The sequence below is a fragment of the Pelobates fuscus genome, chromosome 11 (genome assembly GCF_036172605.1).
Source record: "Pelobates fuscus isolate aPelFus1 chromosome 11, aPelFus1.pri, whole genome shotgun sequence".
NCBI lineage: Eukaryota > Metazoa > Chordata > Amphibia > Anura > Pelobatidae > Pelobates > Pelobates fuscus.
The window spans coordinates 45,605,323-45,626,010 of NC_086327.1; the positions used below are offsets into that span (position 1 = coordinate 45,605,323).

Here is a 20,688-nt window from a genome sequence, read left to right on the forward strand (position 1 = left end):
AAACTTCGGAACGTTTTTCATGGGTTTAGCTGCTTTTTAACTATAATCATTTTATAGCTTTTTGATTACAACAGATATAATTCTTGATTTATTATTTTTTAGCACTCTCTTACTGGTTTTCCATGTAACATACTTGCTCTACTTTGAAAGAACTATTGTCCCTCTTGTATGTGAAACATGGTCACATTGAGAACACGTGGCACAGAGAGAGATCACTCAGCTATAAATGAACAGAATAATGAGTCGTAATTGTCACCTAATTTTATTCAGTAAGAATAGCTTGTTGGAAGAGGAATAACCATAATAGAGTTAAGCTGACATAGCAGATCAATAATTAACTTAATGCACTGATTTCCTATTAATGCCAAAGTATTATATAGGCAGTGAGAAGAAAGTTATGCAATAAGATGGTTATGCAAGTAATAATTACTTTAAATTTTAAAGAGAAGCAATTAAGAAATAAGTTTACCTCAATTAATATAATCTAGCTGTTAATATCTAAAAGATTAGCCCTTGAAAGATTAGCCATGGTTACATGAGCCCAAACTATCATCACTTTGAAAGAATCCGGTTTTCCAGGGTCACCGCTATCTCAGATTTAATCAATCGCTGATTTACAAATCCTGCCTGCGAGTCCAAAGTTTAAATTGCTATGGTAAATCCAAAATTATTGGAATCAAAAGAAACAAATAACTTGTACAGCTGGAGAGAGTGAAGGGAGGTTGATTATTCCATGTGGGACATTCTGGAAAATTTCATGCAATTACCTAATAAAAAAACTCATGAAAACAGTCTTAGGGTTTTTGAGCATGAATAAAGTAAAAACCCTCATAATCTGAGTTGTCAAAATCGGCACCTTCTGGTTTCCCAAAAGACACCAACTCTCGGATGGCATAGCCACTTTCACCAAGCGCGTTCCTCAGGGACTGCTCACTCACAGCCAGAGAAAATATCTTGTTGGGACCCACCTCATAGTAGTTTGCTCCTAGGTCTCCAGCAAGGATAAGGTGGCCCTCGGGTTTTAGGAGGTTTGAGAGATTCTTCAAAGCTGTAATGTAAGAATTTTGGTTCCTACAGGCAGCTTCTAGACAAACAGCAGCAATAAGGCAATCAGCTTTGGGCAACACAACAGGTTCTAGAGGATTATTTTTACTGACATCACAATGCAAAATCTGCTTGATTTTTCCTCTTAGATTGTCTTCTTTTTCTTGACATTTCCCACTGAAAGAACATGTGATTATTATTATTTTTAATTAAAAGCATAACATTGAAAACGTATAAAAAAAACAAAACAGTTCTGAAATCAACCCAACCCTGATTTAGGCCTCAATGTTAAAATGTTAGATAAGCTTTTAATATGATTTCATATTTTTAAAGAAACTTTTAAAATGATATACATTTTTGAAAAATATATTCATATTTTGATATGGTGATATAGTTTTGATATCAGGGCTTGACACATTTGCTTTGAATCTAGAAGCCAGCTAAAAAGGTTAGGAGACAGAATTTTTTTAAACTTACAAAGCTTTATATTCAACAACAAAAATAAAATTCTTAAAGGGACACTATAGTCACCAGGACCACTACAGCTTAATGTAGTGATTCTGGTGTCTATACCCCGTCCCTGCAGACTTTTCAATGTAAACACTGCCTTTTCAGAGAAAATGCAGTTATACATTGCTTCCTAGTGACACCTCTAGTTACCGTCACTCAGACGGTCATTAGGGTTGCTTCCTGTGTCAGCAACTCCATGCTCTGCATGCTCCCCATAGAGATGCATTGATTCAATGCATCTCAATGAGGAGATTCTGATTGCTGCAGCGTTTTGCAGCAAATCCTATGGGAAAACGTTGGATTAGCTGAGATCAACAAGCTTGATAATCTCAGCCATAGAAGCAGGGCCAGTCGAGGGGAGACCAGCACATAAAAAAAGGTGAATAAAAAAAAAACACCATTCCCTTGCGAACATAAGGGGTTTGGCACCTAAACACACATATCATGACAGACACACACATCATGACAGACACACACATATAACCATGACAAACAGACATGCACACACACCATGACAGACAGACACACATACCATGATACAGACAGATACACACCATGACAGACAGAAACACACACGCATACCATGACAGACAGAAACACACACACACACGCATACCATGACAGACACATACACACACCATGACAGACAGATACACACATGACAGATACACACACATCATGACAGACAGACACACACACACACACACACACCAAGACAGACATACCCATACACTCACACTATGACAGACATACACTCACACTGACAGGCATACACATTCACACATTATTGCTTGCTTTAATACCTGTGGGGTTCAGTGGGCGACAGGCTGGGGGATTGTGCAGGCAGGCGGCATGCTGGGGGATTATGGAGGAAAGCGTGCAGCGTGTATTGTTGCTGGCGGCAAGGGAGCTGGGATGTCCTGCTCTGCTCCCAGCGCACCTCTTAGTGAGACCTGGGCTGGAATATGATGTCATATCCGGCACTGGTCTCATCAAGCACCGTGCAGGGGAGCAGAGCAGAGCAGAGACATCACAGCTCCCTCCCCACCCCTCCTACTATTAGCGCAGCTAGCCACCTGCCTCCACGAGCACCCAGCATGGTGCCTTCCTACAAAATTCCCCAGGAAAGGCCTAATGCGTGTCGGGTGCTTGTTGCACATGGTGCCCCCTTGTAATGATGAAGTAGGACGAGGCGGAGACAGTGCAGGGCAGAGGGACTTCAGTGCAGGAACCTTCAGTGCTGGAATAGGTTTCTTGCCACGGGAGAGGGGGGCAGGGGCAGATAAACACTGTAGTGTTAGGAATACAGCTTTGTTCCTTTAACAAGTTTATTCAAAAATATTAAGTCATAGGAAAAGCTTATTCAAAATTTTTTAAACAAGGTCATAATTCCATTTCAATTCACACCCTGCCTAATCTTGTAGAGTACTGACAGGTTGCTGTTTGGGGGCAATTTTTACTTTTGGTTCTTGTTCTAAACCTATTTCAGATTATTCTATAAATCTACATTTGAATCTCTGTATTATTGGCAGGCAAGTTGATGGACAGGTAACGGGCCACATTTTTGGTGCTTTCTAATTTTTCCGAGAGTGTTAACAAAACATGGGGGATGGTACCCAAAGATTCCTTGCGCTATAACTGGGCCACTGACAATAAACTGTAGTGGTTACGTTGCTTAAAGTGAACCATTAAGGCTTTAGATTAATCATTAAGGAGTATGAACACATCTCCAATCTTTGTAATTTGAGGTACAGAGGCTATAAATATGACTCAAAAAAATATAATTTGTTGCATGCCATATTTTTTTACCTACCTCTTACCCTCCAGTTCACACACGTGTTTTACAACCGATGACCAATCAAATGCTCCTTGATCCTTATTCATCCACTTTTGCAGCTCATGCAGTTCGGTTTGAGTGTACCATGTAGCTATAATCTCATTAAACGATTCGCAAGCAGAAAGAAGATGGTAAATGGATGGACATGTCCCGATGTCTATGAGAGTTTTCCCTGTCACACCCCCTACCAATAAATAATTGCAATCAAAGGTTAATAAAAGGCTAATTATCTAACTTTAGAACTTTGTGCGTAGGGCTGAGTTTTGATTGGCACAAATGTGTGTGTGTACATGTAGCACATACCTGATGTCAACCCAATTCATAAAATAACTGTACAGCAGCAGGCAAATCATGTTTCCAAATCTAATAATGAACAGTCACACCAAGCATTAGGAAATGTAAAGCATGCTGTAACTGGCATTGTGCAACGCAGGGGCCTAGATTTCATGGGTAAGTAAAACTCTTTAACAAACAAGAACTCACCAGGAGATCGAGGAATACATTTTTTGCTCCATAATAAACAACACAGGGATGAAAAACAAGAGGCTTCTTATGCGTTTTGCACAAGATAGTCCTTAATCATAGGTCTTTAATTTCATAGCAACACCAGGGCATTAAAGTACAAGTTTGTCTGAGATTACTGGGGCTCTTTGTAGCAGCCAACATTAATTTAGTTATTTGCGCAAAACTGATATGCCGGGAGAGGAGCTTAGGAAACATGCCAGTGCAATCCTCTCACCCCGGCTCCATGCCTGCTCTGAGATTAATAGAAACATAACCCTAAAACCAGCCCAGACCTCATTAGAAATAAAACATGTAAAATAAAGCCATCTTGGAGGTTTTGTCTTGTGGTTTACTATGTCAACAAAAAGACTTTGATGGCATTATTATCCCAAAATATCATTGTTGCCCCTAGCGAGCACAACATAGAAGTATTTTTTTTTTTTGTCCAGCGTAGTCTTTATGAAATGTTTTATAGGGAATGCTGCAAACATTTCTTATGGTCCATTATGCCACGTATTTATGCTGTAATCCTTTCTTCCAAGCCTATCCTCTTTTGGAATGAAATCTGTCAACTGTGCAAATAGGAATGTGAGCTAAAGTTGTTTATCTATCTATCTATCTATCTATCTATCTATCTATCTATCTATCTATCTATCTATCTACCTACCTATCTGTCTGTTTGTCTGTCTCTCTGTCTGTCTATCTGTCTGTCTGTCCTTCCTGCTAATTCTAAAGTCGAGTTGTTACATGAAAACAGAGTAGAAGAGGGAAGATAAATTGAATAGAGGGCATAGGAAGGAGGAGAATAGGATTAGAATACTATGTAAAGGCACGAATGTGTGATTTACAGAAAGATAACAGATAGTTACTAGAATAACATTAGAACATTCAGAAAAAAATTATAGGGAGAAAAATCTTCAAATACTAAGGCGTGATCATAGCTTAATACATTAGCTCCCATGAAAACTGGACCGTAATTCCTTAAGGACCAATGATGTAAGAATATCTTCTAGTACAGCGCGCCTACCTTCTCTTCCAAGTAACAGTGAGCCTGTGAGCAAACATCCAGTGAGCTCATTTTGCTGCTAGGTCCCTGGCTGGTCCTTCTGTCCTCCCTAGCTTGTCACACGCTGGGAAGTACATACACTTCAGATCACCTGCAAAGGGACTGCCTGAGTTGTCAGGCAGATCCCAACTTATAATTAATAAAATAAGATTATTAATGAATTATTATTTAATAAGAAAAGTGGTAATCAAAGGTGGAGAGCAAAATTTTGCTTAATCAATTCCCCACCAATGATTTCAATGTTAGAATCTTCTGGCTAAAATCAGGAAGGTCCAGGATAAGGTAAAAAAACTCTAGTTTTATTGGAAACAAAATATAGAACCATACAAAGGTAACACACAAACGTGGTTTGCCTTTGCTTAAACTCATTTTCTTCTGGACACACGACGTACAATGTTTAAAACACCCCAAAACATATTAAAAACAGGTTGGCGCCCCCTCATATGTTATATCCCTGGAAAGCCCTGATATGAGCACCGAAGTTGTCCATATAGCACTCAGATCTATGCAGTGTAGCCGTATCGCTACGAGGTAAAGTTTTGAATGACGACACATGTTGGCAAAGCCCAAAATAGTTCCACGAGAAATGTCCTTACGGTCGATCAATTGTCGGGGGCTCCTTGTGACAAACAAATGCGGGCTCCCCCTGATCTCTATGAGTGATTGTTCACCATAGTCTGGGGTACCTTCCATCCAATTACCTCTGCCCTGGCTGGTTGGGAAAGGGGAGAATACGTGGGGTAACGGTGACTGGCAAAGTGAGGGTGAAGTCGCCAAAACTAGTTCCAGGAAGTTCGCAGCCAGGTACCGCTGGCAGCGTTCGGGTAGAACAAAATGGCTGCCATAAACTAGGTAGCGAGCGTTCGGTAGAAAGAAAGTACCGAACCAGGGGTAATACAGTTTTGTAACGGCTACCCAGGTAGTGAGAGGGTATCAGCCGTTGGTGACGTCCTTTTCCCTGCAAGCTGCTGTGTCAAAGTAAAGCTGGTATAATCCCATTCACGATATCCAGAGGGAGAGTCAGGTTCAGCTGTAAAAAGAGCAGAGTAATATTCCCAAATAATCCCCTTCCCCACCCTTTGGTGTGGGGTATGGGCCAGTTGGCTACAGCCTCAACCTTAGCGGGTTCTGGGCGCTGTTTCCCACACCCTACCCTGTGTCCCAAGTACTGGACTTCGGCCATGCCGAAGTTACACTTTTCTGGCTTCAGAGTCAGACCCGCTGCCCGAATCTGGTCCAGTACCGCCTCTACATGTCTCAAGTGTTCTCCCCATGTTTCAGTATAGATCGCAATGTCGTCCAGGTACGCGCAAGCGAAGTCCTGGAAGCCATCAAGGAGCCTATCTACCAAGCGCTGAAAGGTAGCTGGGGCGTTCTTCATCCCAAATGGCATGACACTAAATTGGTACAAGCCAAGTGGGGTGACGAAAGCCGACTTGGGGATAGCCTCCTTGGCCAGGGGAATCTGCCAGTATCCTTTGCATAGATCAATGGTGGTCAGATATCGCCCCCTGGCAATGCGGTCTAATAGTTCATCCACTCTGGGCATGGGGTACGCATCTGTCACTGTACGGTGATTGAGTCGCCTATAGTCAACACAAAATCTGGTAGCTCCGTCCTTTTTGGGTACTAGGACTACTGGCGAAGCCCAGGGGCTGTCAGATGGCTCTATGACTCCTAACCTCAACATCTCCTGCACTTCCTTTTTCATTTCCTCCTTGACTGCCTCAGGGATTCTGTAGGGAGTCTGTCTAAGAGGAGTTTGTCCTGGGGTTTCTACATAGTGGGTCGCTAGCATGGTGTATCCTGGTTCCTGGGAGAATGTTAATCTCTTTTCTATTATTAACTGCCTAAGCTGGCCTTTTTCTGCTGCGGTTAGTCGCTCCCCTAGTTGGATTGTGTCAAGTAAGCTAGGGGATTCTCTGGGTGCTAAAAGGTCTGGGATGGGTAGGTTATCGGGGTCCTCGGTAGCAGGAATGCATATAGTGGCAATATCCTCTGGCCTCTCTTGGTACTCCTTCAGTAGGTTAACATGGAAGGTTTTCTGAATCCTTTCATCTTTGTTGCTGGCAATCACATAAGTAGTGTCGAAGACCTGCGCTACTACTTTGTAAGGGCCCTGCCAAGAGGTCTGGATTTTTTTTCCTTTTACTGGTCTAAGTACCAGAACCTTCTGTCCCACCTGGAATGTTCTCTGTCGAGCGCCCCGATCGTACCAACGTTTCTGTCGACCCTGGGCCGCATGGAGATGGTCCCGTGCCATCCGGGCTAACTGCTCCATGCGGTCCCGCATTTACAGAACATATGGCACAATGGGGACCCCTTCGTGTTCCATCTCTCCTTGCCAGTGCTCCCGGATGAGGTCGAGGGGACCTCGAACCCTTCTTCCGTAGAGCAGCTCGAACGGAGAGAACCCAGTGGATTCCTGCGGTACCTCTCGGTATGCAAACAAGAGGTGCGGCAAGAATCGCTCCCAGTCTGTGTATTCCGCTGTAAAGGTCCTTAGCAACTGCTTCAGGGTACCATTAAAGCGTTCACAGAGACCTTTAGTCTGGGGGTGGTATGGCGAGCTGAGGAGGTTTTGAATACCGCAGACCTTCCATAACTGTTGGGTTAGATCTGCGGTAAATTGAGTCCCTCTGTCAGACAGTATTTCTCGTGGGAATCCCACTCGGGTGAATATCCCCACTAGGGCACTGGCGACAGTGTCAGCCTGGATATTCGTCAGCGCGATGGCTTCCGGGTATCGGGTAGCGTAGTCCACCACAGTAAGTATATATTTCTTACCTGATGGACTGGGGTTTGGCAGGGGTCCTACCAGGTCGACTGCCACTCTGCTAAACGGTTCCTCGATCACGGGCATAGGTGACAGTCGAGCTTTAGGGTGATCCCCTCTTTTCCATACCCGCTGGCATATGTCGCATGTACTGCAGTAGCGCCGCACATCCTTTGAGATCCCTGGCCAGAAGAAGGTCTGGGTGATCCGATAGGCGGTGCGGTTACCCCCCAAATGTCCTGCTAGAGGAATATCATGGCCAATTCGGAGAAGGTCCAACCGGTACTTTCTGGGTACCACTAGTTGGCGCTTCTGTGAAGGGGCACAGCCTCTTTTCCTACCTACAGTCAGTCGGTATAACTTGTCATTTTCCCATACAAAACGTTCCTGCTCATCTCCCCCTCTGGCAGCTATCTCACGATATTTCTGGAGGGTTGGGTCCTCTCTGGTTTCGCTCCCAAACTCTTCTGGGGTGTCCCAAGCTAAAGGTTTCTCTCTTATGTGTGACCTACGTGTCTGTGTTTGGCTTACCTGGGTCTCCCGTCCTGTTGTGGGGTCATCTGCAAGCCTGCTCTGAGCTCGGGTGGTCACGGGGCAAGCCGCATCTGTGGTGGGTAAGTAGGCCGAAGTCAGGGGGCCAATATTGTTGCCCAATACGACTTCAGCGGGTAGATTGTCCATGATGCCCACAGTGGTCTTTCCTGACCCGACCCCCCAGTTCAAGTGTACCCGGGCTGTGGGTAAACGGAATACAGCTCCCCCTGCGACACGGACAGCAACTGTGTGTTTGGACAGATGCTCCGGTTTTATCAAATGTCGCTGCATCAAGGTAATGGTAGCTCCAGTATCTCTCAAGCCTAGAGCTACTTGTCCATTCACTCGTACTTCCTGACGATGGTGCTGACGATTATCTGGGGATGCGGCTTGTATTGGATCCGCCTCATACAAGATGCCCAAGCATTCCTCTGGGCCCACCTCGGTCTCTAGACAGTGTGCAACAGAGGTACGTGGAGTGTTGTTCTCTGCAGTGGGTGAGGTGTGTTGTATAATCCTTCTCTCACCACCAATACTTCCAATTGGTATCCTTTTGAGAGAAATCCACTCTGCGTTGTGTTTTAATAGTGTATGTAATATCCCTGTGTCACCTCTTCCAAGAACTAACATATATCTTTATCCCCTTGTCCAGATAAATATATGACTAGCACTACTAAGGTATTCTACCCGATATTACAAATAAACAGCCAACACCATAGTTCTTACCAGAGAGAAATCTTTACTTAGAATCTGCCCAATTAAATATTACAGAAGAAGAATGTTACAGAGTTATAGTTAAAATACATTCATAACACTCATACATTCCATCTATCTAATAATATCTGCTACATTGTGTATGTGCTGTGAGATGTTGTGTGCAGCATGTGTGTCTTACCAAACCTAATCTAATGTGATGTCAGTATCTTCTATTTTTAAAGGAATTGGTTCCCATGTTGTAAATAGCAAACTCCTCAGCTCAATTGATATGTAAAATGTGATTTACTTTCTCAAGGCCCAAAGTGTTATCTATCCTGTTATTTTATTTAAGTGTTAACTTTCCCAGCCATCCCTTTTCCTCTAACCTAAGGTGTGATTTCCTAGATAGAGACTCCTTTGAAGACCAGTTGATATGTAAAATGTGATCGGTGCCTTTCAGGTGCTGTATCTTTCCAACTATCTAAACAGAAACTCCCTTTGAAGATAATTCCTTACCTCCCATACACACAGACTTAATCAAGCACATATTAAACAGATATATATATAATATTTTCCCCAACACTCCCCCACTTGAATAAGATCTAATAAGGAGATTATTCACAAACAACCCCGCCACCCACTCTGATTTCTGTATATTAAAAAAAATCAAGGCAAGACATGAACCCACACATATATTTTATATCCCTAAAATGGATGTGAGCTCTAATTTTTCCTGCTTTGTATGGATTTTTTTTAGTTCTTTCCTCCAACAGCAATATAAAATGAATAGAGAGCAGATTAAAACAAATTGTAGACAAACAAATACTACAGAAGCAGTTCTTAATCCTGGGTGTGTGTGTAAGTATTATAGGGTATGCTCCACCAGGGCTCTTGAAAACTATTTGTTAAATCATTAAGGCTAGCTACATTTTCCTTCACCAGCTCTTGCAATTGCACAACCCTTCGATTATTTCTTTTAAATAATGTATCCAAATCTACATTAAGTGGTGGCATTTTCTTAAAAAGTGAGGGAGCCATTTTATTCCAATTTCCTAGATCTTCCTGTACCACGTCCATAGATCTTTGTGTGAGTTGGATATTGACTCTTATGACCTCCTTGCCCACTTTCATGGAGCCATAGGTAAGATTAACACACCATCCTGTTTGGGGTACCCTACATTGTATAGTTTGCTGCCACAGAACTGAAGATACTCCCAGTGCGCAGATCGTGGGACCCGGTCCGTGCACCACTCTTTTCCAACCATTTATGGGTTTGTGAAGGTGAACAGGGCAGCTCCCTGAGTTTTCCACCATGCACCCATCTGCCTGGACTAGTGGTTCAAGTACACAGGAACAAAGCCAAGCATTACCACGTCTGTCACAGCAACTGGGGTTGATAACTTTCCAGAACTGGTCTTCTTTTATTACTAAGCGAGTTTGTTGAAGGAATTGTTTTAAAACGTTAGTGTGATTAGCCACTTCCAACTCACCAAACATAGTCATCTTATAAACAGGTACAGGCTGTTCTGTCCAAACTGGAATGTCAATTATTCCAACTCTGCAGACCTTTAATTTTGGAAAGGACTACATTCTGACAATCTATGCCATATTCCCTAACCAGATCAAAGACTAGGGTAGAATTAATTATTCTGGGCCATTCCCCTCGTTTTATTTCTTGGAGGCCTAAATTTAGATGTTCGTCTAGTAAATTTCCAACTATACCACATACCATAGCTTTAGATACATTATTGTTATTAACTGATTCTCTGAGAGCATTCACAGATATATTAATCCACTGCAAATCTGCAGCAACTGTGTGAATGTTCTGTATCGTGACATCAGTTTCAGCTAGAGTGTTAAAATCCACTTGTCCCTCTTTTAAGCATAATTAGCTGCAACCCATTAACATAATTTTGTTCTCGTGAGTTAAGACCCTCTATGTCTGCCCTATTCCAAATTGATGTTCCCAAACTGAGTCCTGAGATTATATCAGTACCCAGATCCCTTTTTTTTCTCTCTCTCTAAACTTGAGCCCTTGTGTTGCATCCCAGAATAGATTAATATGTGCTTGAAATACATTTTATACCATTCTTTCATCATCTCTGGGCAACTCTCTGGTATATTAAATAATGAAAAATTTAACAATAATGGTAATGTTACATAAGATACATCAGTATATGCAACAGTTTGTGTTAGATGTAAGAAAAGGCCATGCTCTGGCCACAGGGTGGTAGTTGGACAGTCCTGAGAATTTATAATTCTTATGTTAATTGCTGGGTCAACTGTATTACGTAATCCAGTCTGATGGGGGCTGCATGTTACAACACCATCCTGGGAAAATGTAAAATTTCTCTCCAGCAGCATCTTTATCCTCACATCCTTTGTGGCATTGGCCCAAAATATACTGGTACTCTTATGTAAATCACTTCCTCCAGGATATTTCCAAACTGCAAATTCAGAGGGAAGGTTAGTTTTAGGCATTGAAATATTACATTGTACGACTATCCACCCCCCTATAGGCCCAACCACTGTAAGATTATCTTTACATGTAACATCAGGTGATTGTTCCTTTACTTTTAATGTTACTTTGATATTCTCTGAATCTTCTGAACTCCTTTTCTCCCTATGATAACCTTCTACTGGAGTACTCGGATGTACCATTTTATTATTATTCTTCATCATGACATTCCCTTTTCCTAAACTATACAGTATATACATAAAAACGATACACATAACCACCACATCACGACTGCTGTTTTCTTGCACTTCATATTCCTTATGTGGGCTGCTCTTCCAGGGATCCACTCCATCTCCTATTATCTGGAAAAGAGAACTAAGAGACTATGTTAACATTTACATTAACTTGGCATAAAGTTCTCATCTCCCACGTCTAACAAATACACATAAGGGCCAATTTTGTCAAGCACAATATATGGACCTTTCCATTTTGGTTTTGGAAATGGATGGTAGGGGGAAAAAATTTGCAACATTACTCTGTTTCCAATCTGAAGCTCGGTTATATCCCCTTTTTTTAAAAAAAACAACGACAAACCATCAAAGATGTTTGTCAGCATGCAAGAAAACTGACAACGGTCTGTTGCCATACGAAGATAAAAATTAAAAATCAGCTTAAGGCTATTTTTATTGGTAACCATAAATAGAAACAAAATAAAAACAAACATACGTACAGATGTAGAGAAAAGAAAACCCAAAATATTATGGGAGTTATTAATTGGTGGGGACCCTCAATTGCTCAGTCTTTCCCTCCTCTCTCATCTGTTCCCTAAGTGCTTTTACTTCTGCTTCCAATCTCTCAGTCTGTCTCTTTAGGTCCCAGTATTCGCTAGTCCCTTCTTTATTCCTCCAATTATCCCAATTTCGTCTATTGGTCTGATCATCCCATCTATGGTTCCTTCTCCAATTATTCTCCCAATAACTGTTCCTGTTGTTTCTCCGTTTTTCTCCCCAACTGCGATTTTTCCAGTTATTATCTCTCCATTTTAGCCTCTCCCAGTTATTATTATTATTCCATTTATTGTTGATTACCTGAGGCTTCTCCAATCTATGTCTCCAATTATCTCCCATTACATTGCTCCCTTTAGCACTATCCCTATTCCTATGGTCCCTCTGTGGATCTATCTGTCTTTTCTCACTACCAGAATCATTCTCACCTCTAAAATTTCCCATATGCTGAAATCTATTTCCCCTGAATGGTTTCTGAGGATACATGGCAGGTCTGTCTCTCCTCTCTACTCTGAAAATCCTGGCAGCATCTACAGCAAAACTCTCATTTTTAACCTTTCTTCGCCACAAATTATCAGCTCTTAACAGTAAATCACACATTTTTGATGGGTTTGGGGTTACAGATAATATCTCATCCTTAATATCTTCCTCTAATGCATCCAAAAACATTGATCTATGCACCATCCCTCCCTGTTCAAAACCAGGATTACTGACACCAAACTGTTCCATCACTGTGGAGATTCTAGCTGACAATTCATACGGAGACTCTTGTTTCAGCTGTTTAATTTTTCCAGACAATGACACATTTGATGTAACTCCATAAAGTGCTCTCAAGATCTCTTTCAACATATCCCTAGTTCTACGCTGCTGACCACATGTCTGTACAATCCTGACCCACAATCCATTTCCAACAACTCTCTGCAGCACTCTCTCCATATCACTAGTTGTCAAACTATACATCTCTTTCACTCTTTGAATTCCACAAAACCATTGCAAAAAGCGATTGATATCCTGCTGAGGGACCTGCCCTATTTCTCTAACTATGGCATCCATTTCTTGTGGCTTTAACTGCTTAGTAACCAGCTGAATCTCTCCAGAATTATCAGGATTCAACACTGTGGTTGTTGTAGTTGGAGCAGCAGGGAGATTTGTCACTGACTTTTGTTTCAAATCCTCCAATGGATAAATAGGTTTGTATCCTGTATCTCCAATCCTTGGGTTAGCAATAGACCCTGGAATTTCAGATACAGGAGACCTACTCAAAGGTGCCATGCTTTCTGCCATTTTATTAAAAGCCATATTAGTAGCATGTCTACATTCATCCAATTCTTTTTGCATCTCCAAAATTTTCTCATTCAGCCTCTCATTCTCCACTGTAAGCTCCTCACACATTTTGGCCTTTTCAATCAAAGCTTCACCAGTTGTAACTGCATGCACTCTTAGATCTACAATCTTATTATTCAATTTCTCAGATTTCATGTTAATTACTGAGTTAAGCTCTGCCATTTCACCCTCCTTTATTTTTACAATTCCCTCTAATTTTAAACAACATGATAGTAATGCTTGCATAATACATCCTTTTCTTTTTTTATCAGAAACATTTTTATCAAATAACACTTCTCCTAAAAACTCCTGCATCTTTTCCCATGACTGTTTACAGTCCTGAGAGATTTCATAAGGACCACCATGTCTCTTAATATAATTCATAAGCCACTGTTTAACATTTTCTGAACAAGCCATTTTTGCATCTACCTTATTACATGCCATATTAAAAATATACACTGCAACAATAGAATAAATAATAAATATACTCACAAAGCTTTATGCAGACACTGGAAAGCTCTTCTGGCTGACAGTCACAGAACCAAATACGTTGATGTTAAAACTTGGATCCTAGGCAGATTCTGAAGAAAGAAATCTTCCGGCCACGGTCACGGCACCAATTATGTTGTATAATCCTTCTCTCACCACCAATACTTCCAATTGGTATCCTTTTGAGAGAAATCCACTCTGCGTTGTGTTTTAATAGTGTATGTAATATCCCTGTGTCACCTCTTCCAAGAACTAACATATATCTTTATCCCCTTGTCCAGATAAATATATGACTAGCACTACTAAGGTATTCTACCCGATATTACAAATAAACAGCCAACACCATAGTTCTTACCAGAGAGAAATCTTTACTTAGAATCTGCCCAATTAAATATTACAGAAGAAGAATGTTACAGAGTTATAGTTAAAATACATTCATAACACTCATACATTCCATCTATCTAATAATATCTGCTACATTGTGTATGTGCTGTGAGATGTTGTGTGCAGCATGTGTGTCTTACCAAACCTAATCTAATGTGATGTCAGTATCTTCTATTTTTAAAGGAATTGGTTCCCATGTTGTAAATAGCAAACTCCTCAGCTCAATTGATATGTAAAATGTGATTTACTTTCTCAAGGCCCAAAGTGTTATCTATCCTGTTATTTTATTTAAGTGTTAACTTTCCCAGCCATCCCTTTTCCTCTAACCTAAGGTGTGATTTCCTAGATAGAGACTCCTTTGAAGACCAGTTGATATGTAAAATGTGATCGGTGCCTTTCAGGTGCTGTATCTTTCCAACTATCTAAACAGAAACTCCCTTTGAAGATAATTCCTTACCTCCCATACACACAGACTTAATCAAGCACATATTAAACAGATATATATATAATATTTTCCCCAACAAGGTGCACCTCCAGTTATTAGCGGCCGACCCCAGTGGGCAGTACCGTGCGATATGCCCAGGGTTGTTGCACCGGTGACAGGTGATTCTAGATGAGTCCCGGGGGTAGTTGTTGGACCCTTGAGGGCGAGCTGGCCCTGGGGTATGGGAGCACGGAACTCCGGGTGAGGGGTGGCAGCTGTGGTACGTGGTTCCACTTTGTTAGCTGGCCTTGGGGTGCTCTGGCTCCTTCTCCTGGACTCGGCGTACTCGTCCGCCAGCCGAGCTGCCTCACTTAGGTTGTTGGGCCGCCGGTCCCTTACCCAATCCTGTAAGTCAGCAGATAAACCTTGGAAAAAATGTTCTAATAGAAGTAGCTGCAGTACTTCTTCCCCTGTGTTGGCGTTGCACCCTCTTACCCAGTGTGATGCCACCCGCTGTAACTTATTAGCCCATTCCATGTGGGAGTCCACAACCTTTTTCTTGGACTCCCGGAAGCAGCGGCGGTAGGTTTCTGGGGTTACGGCATATCGGGTTAGCAGCGCCTCTTTAACTTACTGATACTGTAAAATATCCTCCGGAGCAAGAGCCCGAAAGGCTTCATTAGCTTTGCCCGACAATTTTCCAGACAAAATAGTGACCCATTGGTCTGGTGGTACCTGGTGTAGTGAGCACTGCCTCTCAAAATCAGCCAAATATCCATCTATTTCTTCCTCACTTTCTACAAAAGCTTTAAATGCAGTGAACGGTATTTTCTTCCCTGTAGCAGCGGGTGGAGGGGTAGGAATTGCATGTGTAATGGCTTGTCTAGCTCTTACCAGTTCCGTTTCTTGTCTCCTCTTAGTTTCTATCTCTTCCTTTGTGTCCAGGAACAGCTAGTTTATTAGTTCCACGGACGTTGCTGGATACAAGGCTAGTCTCCGCTGTACAATAGCAGTAAGTACATCGTCCTCGCTGACAGGTGCAAGGGGCTCAGTTACTTCCATGGACCTATCCATCTCGTCCAGCTCCAGCAGGTCAGCTATCAGCTCCCTCCGTGGTCTGTTACTGGCACTCCTATCACGACTCTCCAATAAATCTTTTAGTGTGGGTCTTTTCAGCTTGGCATACTGAGACTCCATTCAGCACTTGCCCTTTGGATAAAAGGACCATCCCACCGTTACCACCAATGTAACGGCTACCCAGGTAGTGAGAGGGTATCAGCCGTTGGTGACGTCCTTTTCCCTGCAAGCTGCTGTGTCAAAGTAAAGCTGGTATAATCCCGTTCACGATATCCAGAGGGAGAGTCAGGTTCAGCTGTAAAAAGAGCAGAGTAATATTCCCAAATAATCCCCTTCCAAGAACGAGACGAGGCTACGTTTTGAAGGGTCAAGAAGAACTGAGGACTGGAATACCCAGCCTGCTTTTTATTACAGTTGCACACAAAAAGAACACACCCAGGGGGAGGCATAAAATCACCAATCATGTACATGGTACAACCCACACATCCCCTCCCCTCAGATAAACAGTTAACATAATTATACTGTACACATTTTTATCCAAGTTCTGGATGTACCCCAAAAACAAGGGGTACACCTTTATCCGGCACCGCTTGATTCAGGGGAGCAACATATCCGAAAATCAGTCCATTCGGATGAATGGTTCGGGAGTTATTGGGTTCCAAAGTTTTGACCGACCGCACAGGCAAACTAGCCGAAAATAGTTCCATAAGTTTTGGCCTTGCGGTCCTCGTTCGTACGGTGAAACGCTATGAAAACTCTGCCATCCAGTCGAATCCTTATGGTCGCTAGAATCCCCATATCAAGTTAAGTATAACTACCGAACGGCCGGTTGTTCGGTAGTTCCAGCACGAAGTTCTGGGCGCATGGAGGTCTCAGCGGTGTTCGCCTGTTCGCGTATCCGTTTTTAGTTCCACGCATTCACTGGCAAACACCGCTGTTCGTGCGCAAAATGGTCGTGAACACGTGTAAAGTCCCGAAATGGCGGCCACCTATTCAGAGCACAAAGAATTTGTGTGGAATCATACGAACGGCTGCATTCTCCAGTAATGGCATTTCTCATGCAATATACATTCGAATAACTCCAGCTATGTTCAGTTATTTGAACAGTCCAGGCATGTAGTATTACAAGTTTGTACACAGAAGAGTACAGGAGGTGGAGGAGAAGGAGGCCTCCAGAGACCTACAGCACAGCCACACCACAAGCCAGCTGGAAAGACTCACCACTGAGGTCCAGATGCTGAAGAAAACGGTGCTCGGCTTGGAATCCAGGCACTGCCGGCGCAACATCCGCCTTAGAGGGGTGCCGGAGGAGATAGGAGACGAAATCCTACTCCCAACGGTGAGGAGGCTGATAACCTCCATGGGCATTGCAGACAACCCAGCAATCCCCCACATAAAAGTAACCTTCCAGATACGAAAATCGGCGACAGCCCCAGAAGCAGCCCCCAGGGATGTCATAGCAGTGACCAGCGACATCCAAATCCGCAGCGTGATCATGAAACGCTCCAGAGAGATGGGCACAGTGCCGTTTGAGGGGCGATCAGTCGAGATTTACAGCGACCTACCCTTTCAAGTCCTTGCGGAAAATAAAAAATTGGCGCAGTTAGCCAAGAGCCTCAGAGACAACGCTATCAAATACCGCTGGGACACAGGGGGCTCCTTGGTGGTGCCCCGGGGGAAGGACACCCTCACCCTGTCCTCCACGGAGGACCCACAAGCACTTCTTCAATCCCTCGGGCTGCTGGCTGGGCACCAGGAAGCAACTGAACCCATGGAATTGCAGCCGAACGCACAAGAGAGTCTACCAGAGCACTCAGGTTCTGCCAAGAGATGGACCGCGACAAAGATCAGTAGATTAACTACCAGACCATCCGTCCACAAGAAACCGTGACCCTTCGATCACCACCCTCCTGACACCCATGTGAACTCTGGCTAAGGGACCTAAAGCCCACTAGGGCATACTATGCTCCAAGTTCTAGTTTTTTTTCCTTCCCAAAAGTTCCTATGATATATATATACAATATACAGTGTCAAATGTGATATTGCATGATAAACTGTTTCAATTGCCTTACCAATACTATGACAAAGATGATTAATGTGAAAATATTTCAATACATTTCAAATTGAAAAAAAAAAAAAGACCGGATGTACCCTATTTTGAATATCCTGGGCTGTGTACAGTGGCGTACAGACCCAGGTATGTATGCCACTGGGCCAGCCTCTTCTCCTGGGGGGCCCAGGAGACGGCCACCTCTGGGCCCCCGAGGCTGGCCCTGCTGTCACCCGGCTGGCGGGCGCGCGAGGGAGCACTCTCCCCTGAGTGCTTCCTCTTCAGCTCCCTCGCACACCGCACTGAAACCGGAGCCGGAAGATGACATCATCTTCCGGCTCCGGCATCATTTCGCGGCGCGCGAGGGAGCTGAAGAGGAAGCACTCAGGGGAGAGTGCTCCCTCGCGCGCCCGCCAGCCGGGTGACAGCAGGGCCAGCAACACCACTGGACCCCAGGGAATCCCCTCAGCTCTCCCACAGGTAAGGAGGCTGGGGGGGTTAAATTAAAAAAAAAATGTGTGTTAGTGTTAGAGTGTGTGTGTGTGTGTGTGTTAGTATGTGTGTTAGTGTGTTAGTGTTAGTGTGAGTGTGTTAGTGTTAGAGTGTGTGTGTGTTAGTGTTAGAGTGTGTGTTAGTGAGTGTGTTAGTGTTAGAGTGTGTGTGTTAGTGTGTGTGTGTTAGTGTGTGTGTGTTAGTGTGTGTGTGTGTTAGTGTTAGTGTGTGTGTTAGTGTTAGAGTGAGTGTGTTAGTGTTAGAGTGTGCGTGTTAGTGTTAGTGTGTGTGTTAGTGAGTGTGTTAGTGTTAGAGTGAGTGTGTTAGTGTTAGAGTGTGTGTGTTAGTGTTAGTGTGTGTGTGTTAGTGTTAGTGTGTGTGTTAGTGTTAGAGTGTGTGTGTTAGTGTGTTAGTGTGTGAGTGTGTGTGTTAGTGTTAGAGTGTGTGTTAGTGTTAGAGTGTGTGAGTGTGTGTTAGTGTTAGAGTGTGTGTTAGTGTTAGAGTGTGTGTTAGTGTGTGTGTCTGTTACTGAGTGTTTGTGTGCGTCTGTCACTGAGTGTGTGTCTGTCAGTAAATGTGTGCGTCTGTTCATGAGAGTGTGTGTGTGTCTTAAGCACTTACCTTTCTCCAGCGCCGGACTCCCTTGGCGCTGGGGATCTCTCCACCCCGATCCGCCTCTCAGCTCCGAATTCACATGCGTGACAAGAGCCACGCGTGCATTCAAACCGCCCATAGGAAAGCATTACTCAATGCTTTCCTATGGACGTTCAGCGTCTTTTCACTGTGATTTTCACAGTGAGAATCGCAGAAAATCCTCTAGCGGCTGTCAATGAGACAGCCACTAGAGGCTGGATTAACCCTCAGTGAAACATAGCAGTTTCTCTGAAACTGCTATGTTTTCAGCTGCAGGGTTAAAACTAGAGAGACCTGGCACCCAGACCACTTCATTGAGCTGATGTGATCTGGGTGTCTGTAGTGGTCCTTTAAGTGTATGTGTTTATGCATACGCGGTCGCACGGGTCGCAGCCCTGCAACCAGGTGCCTGCCGCCATCTGTTGCGGCCCCAGCCCACGCAGAGTAAGCGCGCGCGGGGGGGACCCACGGATCAGTTTTTGCACCGGGGCCCCATGGGTTGTGTGTACGCCACTGGCTGTGTCGTTTTGCAAATGTTACGTTGATGGTGGTGATTTTCATTCCCGGGCTACCATATGGTCTCAAATGCAACATAGGTATAAGCAAACCAATCTGGCAATTATCAATGTGTAAAACCAGAAATGATCAAGTTCTTTTTTTGACCTTGTGACTTTCAAATACTCCATGAAACCTAAACATGGGGGGGAGCATAATTGTAGTCATGGGACATCACAGCCTAAAAATGTGTGTTTAAATGCCTTTCAGAACTTGAAAAATAAAATTTCTTCCTAGCCAACACTTTAAAAAAATATAAAAATAATATTCATATTAAATTGTGTTCCATATATAAATATTTGATGTGAAATGAAAACCATATTTCTCCTCAACAAAATGTTATATTATAAGTGTGGGTGCACTTTATATAAAGGATGGAAATTATGGTTGAACAAACATATAGCTCAAATTCCAGGTTTTGTTTTGGTTCAAAATATGTACCACTCTACAGATCTGCACGAGCAAAATGAAAGGACATTCCAAAGTACAATTTCAATGTAAAATTCAAAACTTTCCATTCACTTGGATTCCTGACCAACCTGTGAATAACCCCAACTATTGAGATTTCCACATACCTGAAGTAAATATCTTGTGCAAATTGGCAAGTTCAAATCTCAAGAAATCGTCAGCTAAACTTCCAGATCCCAGATGAAAATATGTGTCTAAGTAGAGTCGTGCATTAAACTCCTTTTCATAGTCACACGCCTTGGTGAATTCCGACATGTTGCTGTCTGGAAGCGAAGAACAGTTACTAGTTAATATGTTTTTCTTATCCAAACAAAAGTATGTCTGTTAATAATCTCTACTGCTCTATACAGGAACAGATCCTCCTTTTTTGGCAGAAGTTTTCTCAGTGTTCCTAACAATTTTTTTACTGCTCAGTATCATGCAACTCATCTGTGTTTGAATAATTCACAATTTAAAGCGACAGACATAGTGTAAGTTTTTAGTAAAACAAAATAAAAGCTTCAAATCAACTGAAAGCGTAAGCACTAAACTGAAACAAGGGAACTGCACATTGTAGCAAAATATTCTCCAGATTGGCAACTTT

The 20,688-nt window shown here is 42.9% G+C and overlaps 1 protein-coding gene across 1 annotated transcript; it reads right to left on the reverse strand.

Moving 5' to 3' along the window:
* Nucleotides 1–246: 246 nt before the first annotated feature.
* On the reverse strand, nucleotides 247–20,405 carry LOC134577167 (nicotinamide N-methyltransferase-like). Its single transcript, XM_063435836.1, has 3 exons — nucleotides 20,213–20,405; nucleotides 3,368–3,575; nucleotides 247–1,221 (listed from the first exon to the last, which is right to left on the reverse strand). The coding sequence occupies exons 1-3, from the start codon at nucleotides 20,358–20,360 to the stop codon at nucleotides 795–797; spliced, it is 783 nt and encodes a 260-aa protein (XP_063291906.1). The 5' UTR covers nucleotides 20,361–20,405; the 3' UTR covers nucleotides 247–794.
* Nucleotides 20,406–20,688: the final 283 nt, after the last annotated feature.

Bases quoted from the DNA above. Each gene is read 5' to 3' on its own strand.
- LOC134577167 (XM_063435836.1), bottom strand. From the start codon at position 20,360: ATGTCGGAATTCACCAAGGCGTGTGACTATGAAAAGGAGTTTAATGCA. The intron at 3,576-20,212 runs GTATGTGGAAAT...ATTTATTGGTAG, and splicing joins GCACAAGATATTTACTTCAG to GGGGTGTGACAGGGAAAACT. The intron at 1,222-3,367 runs GTAGGTAAAAAA...ATGTTCTTTCAG, and splicing joins TGTGAACTGGAGGGTAAGAG to TGGGAAATGTCAAGAAAAAG.